The sequence below is a fragment of the Catharus ustulatus genome, chromosome 22, assembly GCF_009819885.2.
Source record: "Catharus ustulatus isolate bCatUst1 chromosome 22, bCatUst1.pri.v2, whole genome shotgun sequence".
Lineage (NCBI taxonomy): Eukaryota > Metazoa > Chordata > Aves > Passeriformes > Turdidae > Catharus > Catharus ustulatus.
This window is the reverse complement of record NC_046242.1, coordinates 4,600,283-4,612,125: the sequence shown is the minus strand read 5'-3', so window position 1 is coordinate 4,612,125 and position 11,843 is coordinate 4,600,283. Positions and strand designations below refer to the sequence as shown.

The window sequence follows — 11,843 nt, the reverse complement described above, 5'->3', positions numbered from 1 at the left end:
TGGTATGAGAAACATTGATGTGGCATCTAAGACACTGCAGAGATGTGAATCTTCCCTCTCCCTCTGCATCCTGCTCCATCTCCTGTCCAAACCTTCCTCTACTTGCATAGTGAGGGACGCACAGTGCTCCCAACCCCATGCCAAAGGGTGCCCAGATTCTGGAGGCAGGGAGGGAACACCCCTCAACACTGTGCCCAGGGGTTTCTCAGGTGCTGTGGGGCAGAGAGCAGAGCCAGCTCGGTGCACCCACAGCAGGGAGGGGACAGCCACGCCAGGCCCTGGGGACCTGGACACCTGCCGGGTGGGCTCTCTGCCAGGACCAGACACAGTGATTAATGCTCTGATGGCAGCTAAGCCCCTCTGGAAACACGGTTTAATATCCGATCCAGGGAGATCTGCCGGCACCTGCGAACGTGCCTGCGGATTAGGGGCGGCTGCGCCACAATCATCCGTGGATACGGCCCCAGATTAAGGTATTTTTCCAAAAGATTAGTTGGTATTAGGGACCTGATGGGGAGCTGCCCCTGCTGTGGCCGCACCGGCATTTAGGATATTGGATGACATCCTCGGAGCCTTTGGGACCGGCAGTAATTCCACACCCTAATGAAATCGTGGCGCTAATCCGGGGGGGCCAGGAGGGTCCCTGGAAGCCAGGGGTCCTAGCCACGGCTATGGCTCGCCCAGGTTGGTGATGGCCGCGCTGTAGATGAGGTCGGAGATGGAGCCCAGCGAGGTGGGGAGGCCCCGAGCGGGGCTGTGTGATCCCGCCGGCGGCAGGGCAGGGGCCGGGCACGGGATGCTGCCGTCGGGAGGTGCCGAGGGGGGACCCCGCTCCCCGGGCGGCGGCAGCGGCGGTAGCGGTGGCGGCTCCGGCTTGGCGCTACGGATCCTGCGGGCGCGGCGGTTCTGAAACCAGACCTGGGACGGGCGAGGGGAACTGTGAGACACCGACAGCACCCCGATAAGGTGGCCCCGCGGAGGAGAGGGAGGCCCGGGAGGGAAGGAGGAAGGGATGGAGAGGAGGGTCCCGCCTGTGCTCACCTGGATCTTGGCCTCGGGCAGCTGGGTGAGCTCGGCCAGACGCTCCCGGGTGGCGATGTCCGGATAGGGCACGGCGGCGAAGGCCCGCTCCAGCTCCGAGAGCTGTCCCCGGCTGAACGTGGTCCGCCGCCGCTTCCGCGGCCCTCCCGGGCAGGGACAGGGACAGGGACACGGCCCCGGGGCGCCGCATCCGCCGCCCGGCCGCCCGCCGCCCGGCCCGCCCGGCCCGTCGGGGAAGCGGAGCAGCGGCTGGGGAGCGCGGGAGGTGCCCGGGGCCGCGCTCATCCTGCCCGGCCCCCACCCCGGCCCGCCGCCGCCCCGGCTTTTATCCCCCCCGGGTCCCCCCCGGCGGGCTGGGACCGCCCCGAGCGGGCGGTGCTGTCCCCCCCCCCCAGCCCTTCCCAAGGACTCCCGGGGCCGGTCCCAGCTCCGCGTCCCTGATGGCAGAGCCCCGACAGTCCCGACTGACTCCCCAGCATCCCCGGGGACCAGTATCCCCATCAGCTGCTCGTACAGGTCTGCCCCGCGCCGCCGTCGGGGCACGGGGGGGTCCGTGAGGATCCCAGGACTCGGGGACCCCCTGCCACCCGCCCCTTGTGCCCCCTCCCTGGCTCTCCGCCCTCCCCCGCTCGCCCCCGCGGTGAGACCGCCGCTCTCCCGCAGGGCTGGCACCGGTCAATGTTTAACCGGAGCGGTGGTACCGGTTGTGTGGGCAGCCGGGGCCGGCTGGGGGTGGCCGCCGCCGGGACGGACCGGGCGCTGCGGGTACCCCGAGCACAGCGTGCTGGGGGGCGCATGGAACCAGAGGGGGAGCGGGGCGGGGACCCCCAGCCGGACCCCCGGCCCAGAACGCTCCCACGGGGACAGGAGAGACCGTAAGTTTTTGAGGAGACGGAGGAGACAGAGGCCATCCTGTTCTGGAGCAGCAGGCCTTGGGCAGTGACTGCCGACTGATACAGGCAGCGAGAGGGGTGGGAGGGAACCCCAAAAAGGCTGGGGGGGGGGACAGGACCGTCCTTCTGCGGCGACATGGTGGGGACAGTGAGCTCTGTCCCCTGCCATGCTTCAGGGCACAGAGGAAGTGGGAGGACGGTGCGAGCACACCATGACCGAGGGTCCCTCTACCCCAGCCCCCGGGGTGCCCGCGGGCAGACCCCCCCAGCCGGGGGGCACCCACCACTCTGCTGCCCTCTGTTCCCCAAAGGAGTCCTGGAGAGGAGCGGGAGCGCCCCGTGGAGGGCAGAGAGACGCGTCTGAGAGTGGTGTTAAGGTAAGGGGGGACGAAAGGGCTCAGGGACGCGGCAGGAACCTTCCTGCCTGGGGCGAGGTCACAGCAGGGCTCCCCAGGGGTCCCCACGCAGCGACACGTTTGTGTCCCCGTCCACACCCCACGTTAGGGTCCGGCCACTGACCTGCACAGAGACGCGGCGAGGTGACCAGCAAGTTGTGCACAGCCTCGGTGACGGCGCCGTCCACGTAAGTGCCAGCTCCCCGTCGGGGTGTCGGGGTTCGAGGGGGGCTGCGGCACTCCCTGAGCCGCCACTGTCCCCAGGTAAGCGCGGCCAGGCACGATGCCACCTTTGGCTTCAGCGCCGTGTTCGACGCCGGCGCCTCGCAGGAGGCTGTGTTCGAAGGCAGCGGGATGAGGCAGCTGGTGGAGCTGGCCATGGACGGGTGAGTCCCGCGGACCCCAGCCCTCCATCCACCCCACGCCGCGCCTTTCCGGCCCGTTTGCACTGCTGGGGCTGTGTCGGGAGGTGGCATCGCTGTGCCACCGCCTGCGGCCGTGCCTGACGCTCAGCATCTTCAACAGCTTCTCCTGCACCGTCTTTGCCTTCGGGCAGACCGGCTCGGGGAAGACCTACACCCTGATGGGACCCCTCGCCCAGGTACAGCCTGACCTGATCCTGGTCGTGGGATGAGCTCTTCCCAGCCGGTCATGGGCTCTGGGAGCAGGCGGGTGCCCGATGTGACCGCCCACCATCCTGGTATCCCTGCAGAGCGAGGCCCAGCCGGCATCCCCGGCTCTGCTGGGGCTGATGCAGAGATCCTTCACCTGCCTCCTGGAGCAGAGCCGGAGCCGTGGCTCTGACCTGGCTCTCAGCGCTTCCTACCTGGAGATCTACAACGAACAGGTAAGTGCCTGCCCAGCCGCCCACTCCAGCCCTGCTGGCCCCCCGTGCCCCGCTCCCGGTGCCTTCCCTCTGCCGTATCCCCAGGTGCGGGACCTGCTGAGCCCGGGGCCACCGTGCGCCCTGCCCCTGCGCTGGAGCAAAACCCGCGGCTTCTACGTGGAGAACCAGCTCAGCGTGGAATTCGAGAGCCTGGAGACCATTGTCAACCTGCTCCTGCAAGGTGCTGAGCCGCAGGCACAGGGCTGGGACGTGTTCAGGGTGTGCTAGACCCGGTATGGGGGGCTCAGCCCCGGGCTGGTGGCACTCTGATGGCAGCCAAGAGGAGCAGCTCTCCGTTCTGCTGCAGAGCCAAGGCAGGCTCCTGTCTGGCAGGGGGTGGTGGGCAGTGGATGCTCTGGGGTTGGGGCAGGGATGTGGAGTGTCATGCAATCAATTCCTCCCCTGGCAGGATCCCAGAGGCGCCGGACCTCGGCCCATGCCCTCAACAGGCACTCGAGCCGCAGCCACGCCCTTCTGACCATCCACATCCGCAGCCGAGCTGTGAGCGCTCATCCTGCTCCTGGGGCGGACTGGGGGGCTCAGGGCCCAGCGTGGGGGTGCAAACAATCCCACAGTGTGGGGAGGTCATGCCCTCCTCAAGGATACACTGGTGGGGCTGGAGTGAGCATCTGGGAATCCTATCCAAGATCCAGGAGTCGGGGCAGTGCTGTGGACCATGGGGAAGGGGTGATGGGGGCCAAAAATCACCCCCCAACGTTGGTTCTCCAGGCCAGCTCCTGCTCCAGCAAGCAGGGCACGCTGTGCTTCGTGGACCTGGCTGGCAGCGAGCGGGTGAAGGAGACTGGCTCCAGCGGGGAGCTCTCCGTGGAGGCCAACAGCATCAACCGCAGCCTCCTGGCACTGGGTAGGAGCTGGGGACCCGCCCTGGGAGTGCCCTGCTGGCCCCCACCAGAGCCCTGTCACATCCTTTGTGGCTCATTCTCTGGCAGGACACTGCATCTCCCTGTTGGCCAAATCCCGAGGGAAGCGAACACACATCCCCTACCGGGACAGCAAGCTCACCCGGCTGCTGGCTCGCTCCCTGGGCGGCTCGGGCATCACCCTGATGGTAAAACCATGGAGGAGGCTGGGCAGAGGTCTCACCTCGTTGAGGGGAGGGCTGGAAAAGGATGGTGACTCTCTGGATGACAGTCCACCTGTATCTCTTCCTCCTTGACAGGTCGCCTGCATCTCCCCGTCCTCCCGCTGCCTCTCAGAGACTCTGAGCACGCTGCACTACGCCAGCCGTGCCCGGAGGGTCACCACCAGACCCCTGGCCAACAGGGTATCGCAGACAAGGAACCCCTCTGAGCTCCTCTGTCTCCTGCTGGGACCTCCCTGACCCACCCCTTTATCCACCCACCCCTCCCAGGTGTCCCGGGAGAAGCTGCTGCAAACCTTGGAGCAAGAAATCCATGCCCTGCAGCTGGAAAACCTCTCCCTGCGCCAGCAGCTGTGCCTGCCCAGAGTGCCAGTGAGGAGCACAGAGGTCACAGGGAACCCTTCAAAAGCATGGGCAGGCTCGGGGAACAGGTACAGCCCTGCAGGGCAGCTCCCACCAGAGGGAACCCCAGCCTGGCCCAGCCTCTACGGTCTCCTGCGGGACTTCGTGGTGGAGAATGAGCAGATGAGGTATGGGAGGCTTGTGTGGAATAGGAGATCAAGGGCCTGGCTGGGCAGCAGCACCCTGCACCAACCTGCCACCCTCAGTGGGGCTGGGCAGGGCTCTCTGGAGGCTGCCAGTGCCCTGCTGGGCTTCCTCGCTGCTCCCCAGGCAGCCCCCAGACCTCAGTGGTGACATCCCAGCTGGTCCATCCCACAGAGCCACCCGCAGCTCCTGTGACAGCCAGCCCCTGCTCCGGAGTGCCCGCAGCCTCCATGTCCCCTGCAGCCACTCGGTGAGGCACCGGCGGCCTGAAACAACACCCAGCTCTGTCCCTCGGCTGCCGGTGAGAGGGGGGACCTGGGGTCTGCAGTCATCCCACGGCAGGGTGAGGATGCACAGACCACCCACCCACTGCTGTCCTCTCTTGCAGAAGCTCCCTCCTGCCTCCAGCCGCCCCAGCTGCCCAGTGTGCCCACAGTGCTGCCCTGGGCCAGCTGATGCCACCACGTTCCAGATACAGCCCCAGGGGTCTCTTTGGACAGGGTGGCACAGCCACCTTGACCACTCTGCTCACCCCCAGGTGCTGCCAGTGCTCCCCATGCCACAGCCAGTTCCCCCTGAGGGAAGTGCTGGTCTTCTGCCACCTGGACAGGAGGACACGGCTCTGCCTGGCTCCCGTCAGCCCCACGGGCACCCCCAGCCGCACCAGAGGAAGCGGTGAGAGTCACTCCTTGCACATCATCTACTGCTCAGGAACTCCCTGGAGTTTTGGGGGGTGGTAGGACAGCAGGTGAAGGTTTGTCCATCTGTCCTCATGGCAGGAGTCATGGCAGGAGCAGGAGCTTGTCCCAGCAGCACCTGCTGCACCGGGAGCTGCCAGGCCCTGAGCGCATTCCCAGCCCCGAGGGAAGAGTCATCCCTTCTGCACCACCGTGGCCAGGGCTGCCAGAGCCCAGAGGTGAGCGGGGCAGTGGTGGCAGGGCCTTGGATGGGCACCCATCCCTGCACAGCCACCCACATGTGGGGCTGTGGACGGATCCTGGGGGAGATGGAGACCTGACCCTGCTGCTCCCCGCTGGCAGCTGCCGGCACCGTCCCTCTCCTCCAGTGGGAAGAGGCACTGGACTGGCTGGCAGAGCAGATCTGAGCTGCCACAGGCACACCATGGATGGGGCCAACATCAGGGATCTGGCACAGTCTGGAGGGACAACCACAGCCCTTGGGGACATGGGATCTTGGACTGCACGGACTACGCAAAGCATGGCACAGACGGTTGGATGGATGGACAGACAGATCTCTCCAGCCTGCATGGCTCTCACAGTTTATTTCTGTCTAGCTGAGGCTGTGCTGCTGGTGGCTCCAGGGATCCCATCAGGTGCTCTCTGTGGGCTGGGGGCAGTCCAGCCAGTACTGGGCGATGGAGCGGGGATAGCGCGGCCGCACCAGGTCCACGCGCTTGGTGCGCAGGTTGACACGGTAGTACTTGTCTGGGAGAAGGGGACATGGCTGTCAGGACTGTCCCCAGCTCTGGGGAGCTGCCAGCCCTCACTGCCAGCACCTTCCCACTGCATCCCAGAGCCCTGGGACACTGCAGAGAGAGAGAAGCCCTCCTCATGCCCCAGCAGCCCTGGTCCCACATCATTCCCGGATCCTGCCAGACCAGACTCACCTCCTACAAAGAAGTAGACACTCTGGAGCATCTCACACGTGGAGCCTGACAGCCCATCGCTTTCAACACCTGCTGAGTCGGGGTCATTTTGCAGCCAGCCCCAGAATCCCAAATTCAGTGACCTGTGGTGGTTGTACCTCTTGCGCTGGCGGCGAGACTTCCTCCTCCGGGGCTGGTGGGAGGCCACGTAGATCCGGCCGGCCATGGCAGCGTCCAGCCGGCTTGGCACCCCCCGCCAGTCCCGGCTGATGTACCATGGACCATTGGCCCCGGCTGCAAAAGGAGCAGAGGGAGAGTGAGAGAGGCAGCAGTGTATGGGGTGAGCTGAGCCCAGCCCACACAGCACCCAGCACCTGCTCCGAGACCCACAGGAACGCTTGGAAGGATCCCAGCCTGGATGGGATGTGTGGCAGTGACACCAGCCAGGCAGAGCCAGGAGCTGCCCCCACCCCCTTGGTTGGGATCAGCCTTGTGCTGCCAGCTCCCTTCTCCTCCTCTCTATCTTTCATTCCCCCTGCCCAGGGCTGGGCTTTTCCTGAGGCATCTCCAGCTCCGGTGATAATAAACAGTCCCCAGCAGTGACACTGTGGTGTGAGGTGGCTGGTGATGGGTTTGGTTAGGATGTAAGGGTGGGATTGGGATGCTGTGGGAGGTGCAGCTGTGGCCTGGGGGGTTCCTGTGCATGGCCTGGGCAGGATGTGATGGCTCATCCAGGCATTGCTCCCTCCTCCCTGGGTGTCTGCATCCCTTGTGCCCTGTCAGTCCCAGCTGTTGAGACCTGCCAGCCCTTTCCCCCGGGGCTGGCCCAGCCCTTACGCATCCTGCTGCCAAAGAGGAGCTGGAAAACATCCTCCCAGCTGTCCCTGTTCAGGAAGGCGTAGTGCTTGAACACCGTGGAGGGGGAGGACTTCTCACAGTCGGCCTGCGTGGGCTGCTGGGCAAAGTCGTAGGACCAGTAGTACTTGTCTAGGAGAGGATGAGCAGGGTGTTAGTGGGGAACAAGCACTGGAGGGGTGTCCAGCCTGTGCCCAGCGGTGCCAGGCTCTGCCTGGAGCAGGGGTCTCCCCTTACCCTTGAAGAAATAGACTCTCTCATTGCCGTGGTAGCTGTGGGCAGGGAGGGCAAAAGCTGCATCCACGTTGTCGGGGATGCCCTCGAAGCCCTCGGAGATTTCCCGTGGGTACCCAGGGTCCAGGGCTCCATCATCAAAGCGCCAGTACTGGGTGCCCTGGGGGGTGGGGGACAGAGAGGGGTTACAGGGCAACATCCCCCAGCCACAGGTCTGTCAGGAGGAGCAAGTGGATGTTGGGGAACCCCACTGTGAGGCTGTGGTTATTTGGGGTCCCAGAACAACCACAGGGATTTGAGGTATCTGGCAGCCACTGTGTGTGTGTGCATGGCAGGTGCCAGAAGGGGATATAGGCTGGGTTGGGGGGCTGTGCTGGCTACCCTGGGAGTACCCCCAGCCCTGCAGCCCACCTTGAAGAGGTAAGTCTTGCCCTGGCAGTTGATGCGTGTGAAGGCTGCATCGATGGGGCCCTCGATGCCCCAGACGTCACTGATGAGCTTGGGGTAGCCAGGCCTCACAGTGGTCTTGTCCAGCTCGTAGAAATACTTCCCTGGGGAGAGAGGAGAGGTGGGGGCAGCAGGAGGGACTGCAGACACCAGTCCAGGGTGACAGCATGGCAGCTTGTCCCATGTGCCTGGGGAAGGTCCCCAAAGTACCTCGGAAAGCGTAGAGGGAACCGTTCTTCAGGTCAGTGAAGGCATCAAAAGGTTTCCCACTGCACAGCTCCTCAGGCTCCTCGGACCCATCTGGGGTGGTGGTAGGCACAAGGTTTGGCGTGCTCTCTGGTGTGGTCTCCACCAGCACTGGGGTTGTGGGCAGCTCTGTGGGGTCTGCCACGGGCACCTCCTCCGTGACAAAGTCGACAGTGAGGTTGTAGTCCAGGTAGTCGTCCTCCGGCAAGGCAAAGACATCTCCCCGGGTCACTGCAGGAGGGAGCAGCTTGGTTCCCACTGGGTTTGGGTGCAGGAGATGCTCCCTCCCAGGCAATAAATTTTTATAGAATCATGGAGTCATTAAGGTTGGAAAAGCCCTCTAAGATCATCAAGTTCAATTTAACCCAGCACTGCCATGTCCCCAAGCACCACAAGTACAATTTTTTTAGAACACTTCTAGGGCTGGTGATTCCACCTGGGCAGCATATTCCAATGCCTGAACACCCTTTCAGTGAAGACATTTTTCCTGCTATCCAATCTATCCAATTAGCATGGATTCCACACTCCAGATGGCAATGAGCCAGCTCCCAAAAACCCCATGAGCTGCAGCAAATCCAGGAGCTGACTTCACCCTGCAGACACAGGCGGGTGCAGAGCTGACCCAACGCAGACCCCACAATGTGGAGCACCCACAGCCACCCTTTCCCCGCCGTGCCCTGGCCAGGAGGGTGGCCATGGGGACAGTACCTTTGGCTTTGCAGACAGTGGAGTAGTCGCTGCAGCAGCTCTGGTAGTACACACAGAGGGTGTCACACTGGCACTTGCGCCCTGCATCGAAGCCTTCTTCACAGCGGCCCTCGCAGGAGTCTGCAAAAGCCACCCCACAGCTCAGGAGGAGTAATGTGGAGTGGGGCAGTGGGGCCCATGCCTCCCCCCCAGCCCAGCCCCCTAGGGGAAAATAAATTTGGGGATGTCCTGGTTGGGGGTACTCCACCTCTTCACGGTCAACTCCATCACCAGGGGCTACAGCAGCTCCTTGCCCTGCTCCCACCCAGGTCCTGCTGGGATGGGAGCCAGACTGGGCTGTGCCATGGCCCCAGTTCTGTGCTGGCAGCCCAGCTGTGGCACGGATTTACCAAGGCACTATTGACACCACACCCATGTGCTGCCCACTTGCTTTCTCCCCATCCTGCAGGGTACAGCCAATGTGGCCACGGCCACCATCCGCTCCCTCCCCACCGTGCCCGGGCTGCCCAGCCCCTCCATCAGCCCAGGAGCTGCTCTTGCTCCATCCCCAAAACACCTGGCAAGGGGTTGGTGGGCTAAAGCTCACCTTCTGCAGCATGGCTGGTGGCGAGCAGGGCCAGCACGAGGGCAGGGAAGAGCAGCCTCATGCTGGGTGTCCGGGAGCGCAGCCCTCCTGCGACTGTGCGGGCTGGAGCACAGCACAGCCCCAGCATCCACTGTTTGCTCAGCCTGCCCCGGCGGGAGAAAGCAAACAGCACAAGGTCAGAACAGGGGAAAAGGGGCAGAGATGATCTCCCACCCAGCTTCCCCCGCAGTCCACACTGAACTGGGTATGCCTGGTATGTAGGGCTGCCATGAGCGTGAGCAGCTCCTCCCCAGACCCCCGTGCGGGTTGGGCCCTGCTCAGAGAGTGGGGAGGGAGAGCAGAAGGACAGAGTCAGGAACTGGTTTTGGGGTCCTGCCACACTCATTTCATTACATGCCTCACGGTGTAAAAGCAGCCAGCTGCTTCCCAGCCTGGCCTTGGCAAAGACAAAACCCCAAATGAGATAGGATGGGGGAGAAACGCTCAGAAGACAAAGGGAAAAGCCTCGGGCTTATGCTTGCCCAAAACATCACCATTTGTAGGGCTTATTCTTAGGATTTCAGCTTTCTCAATGTCCAGGCTGGGAACAGACCTGGGGAGCCCCAGGGCAGGGTGTTTTGGAATGGGGCAGGCGCCACCTCTGTGCGTGGGGACCAGAGGCCAGAGATGAGTGGCCAGGGGCAGGAGCCCTCTGCACTTTCGCTGCAGAAGGCAAACAAAAGCCTGTGTATTTTGCTCCCATCATTCCCTTTCCAACCAATCTTTTCAGTTACTAATTAATGTCGACTCAGCTCTTCTGGCTGCTCCTGATAACTCTGGGATGTTTATTTTATCAGGGGCAAGGAGCAAATGCACACAAGAGCAGTCCTGACTCTTCTGTCTCTGCTGGGACAGGAGCTCAATGGGATCTGTCCCAGCCCTCAGCAGGAGTGGTGCAGCTTTGGCCTATAAGTGATGCAAGATTTGGGGGTCTTTCCTCTGCCAGCTCAGACACAGGCAGCTCCTGGCATTGTCTGCTCCTGGCATCTTGCTGGAAAGAGCTTTATTTGGTTTTGAGACAGGCATTTCCACCTGGAACCCCTGGAGAGCTGAGGGCAGCTACCAGACATGGACTTTTGGGGCAGAACTTCTCCTGCAGCCCCCACCCCACTCCTTGTCCCCTGTCTCAGCTATGGCAGGGCTGGCATTGTCCAAAAGTGCCAGCACCAGCCTAGTGCTGCACTACAGCTTCATCTAGTCCTGGAGGACAACAGCCCTGGGAGGGTTCAGGCTTGCAGGAAGCTCTGGGGGAGAAGGGCTGGGCATTGTCTGAGCTGCTTTGGCTGACCAGATAAGACAAAGCTCCCTCCTGCTGCTCCAGGCTCCCAGCCACCAGCCACAGACCCACAAAGGCTCAGCGAGCCCTTCCCTGCCAGGAGCAGATCCCAGGAGAGGGGTTGGGTGGATAAAGGGACCCTGGGGAGCTCCTGCAGCCAAGGGCTGAGCAGAGCCAGAGAGGAGAACTCGGGAAATGGGGTTTATTCCCCAGGACAAAGCTAGCAACCACTGCAGCTCCAGAGCCCAGGCTGCTGGGTCTGAAATCTCCCCCAAAAAGCAAAGCAAAGCAAAACTAAAGGCAAAGCAAAGCACAGCTCTCTGGGCTAGTCAGGACAAGCCTGAGGGAATGGTTTGAATTCTGCTGCCCCCAGCAGCAAACCCTTTGTTGCTCTACACTGGATCAGCCCTTATGGTTACCCCCGATTAATAATAATTTATCAGGAAAATCCTTACTGGTTCTGTGCCGAGCTTCTCCCGAAGTTTTGCTCTCCTCGGGATGCCTTGTTTGCTGTCCTTCCTTGTGGGATGATGTCCCTTTCCTCTGTCTGTCCCTTCGTAGTGGATTCAGAGAGGATTAAGAGCGACTCTGTCACATCCAAACATCAACTCGAATTTAAGTCTCAGGCTGACCTGGCAACAACCTGGTTTTGGAGTCAAGGATTTAAGTCGCTCCTCCCAGCACATCCGAGAAGTGCCCAAAGCATTTAAGCATTTCTGCCCTGAGCACGTCTGGCCTGGAAAAAAGAAAACAAAAGAGGCCCAGGCTGCCTCTGCTCTTTCCTTTATCATGCAAATCCCGAGCCCACCCAGAAGAGCTGCTCTGAATTTCCACCAAGCAATGGGTAATTGCCCCCCTGCTGACACCAAACGGGCTCAGAACTCTGTGCCAGGGTGGTCACAGCCTCCCCGTGAACACCACGGTGCCCTTTACCTCCACCCTGTGCCCCCTCGCTGGTCACAGAGGGTCCTGATGAGATGTTC

The 11,843-nt window shown here is 62.6% G+C and overlaps 3 protein-coding genes across 3 annotated transcripts; 1 reads left to right on the top strand and 2 right to left on the bottom strand.

Annotated features, from left to right (window-relative positions):
- Nucleotides 1–70: 70 nt before the first annotated feature.
- SEBOX (SEBOX homeobox) lies at nucleotides 71–1,326 on the bottom strand. The gene is made up of 2 exons (XM_033078543.2): nucleotides 1,042–1,326; nucleotides 71–918 (listed from the first exon to the last, which is right to left on the bottom strand). The coding sequence occupies exons 1-2, from the start codon at nucleotides 1,324–1,326 to the stop codon at nucleotides 670–672; spliced, it is 534 nt and encodes a 177-aa protein (XP_032934434.1). The 3' UTR covers nucleotides 71–669.
- A 370-nt stretch (nucleotides 1,327–1,696) lies between these two features.
- Nucleotides 1,697–6,039, top strand: KIF12 (kinesin family member 12). The gene is given in 16 exon segments (XM_033078163.2): nucleotides 1,697–2,196; nucleotides 2,199–2,311; nucleotides 2,439–2,517; nucleotides 2,594–2,715; nucleotides 2,855–2,930; nucleotides 3,042–3,176; nucleotides 3,261–3,396; nucleotides 3,625–3,716; nucleotides 3,945–4,080; nucleotides 4,166–4,284; nucleotides 4,396–4,500; nucleotides 4,588–4,847; nucleotides 5,038–5,164; nucleotides 5,252–5,538; nucleotides 5,643–5,779; nucleotides 5,904–6,039. Coding segments are annotated over 16 exon segments (2,115 nt in total). The 5' UTR covers nucleotides 1,697–2,070; the 3' UTR covers nucleotides 5,969–6,039.
- Nucleotides 6,040–6,126: 87 nt separating this feature from the next.
- On the bottom strand, nucleotides 6,127–11,560 carry VTN (vitronectin). Its single transcript, XM_033078164.2, has 9 exons — nucleotides 11,316–11,560; nucleotides 9,546–9,688; nucleotides 8,960–9,079; nucleotides 8,216–8,482; nucleotides 7,970–8,109; nucleotides 7,562–7,718; nucleotides 7,307–7,456; nucleotides 6,491–6,763; nucleotides 6,127–6,308 (listed from the first exon to the last, which is right to left on the bottom strand). The coding sequence occupies exons 2-9, from the start codon at nucleotides 9,670–9,672 to the stop codon at nucleotides 6,193–6,195; spliced, it is 1,350 nt and encodes a 449-aa protein (XP_032934055.1). The 5' UTR covers nucleotides 9,673–9,688; nucleotides 11,316–11,560; the 3' UTR covers nucleotides 6,127–6,192.
- Nucleotides 11,561–11,843: the final 283 nt, after the last annotated feature.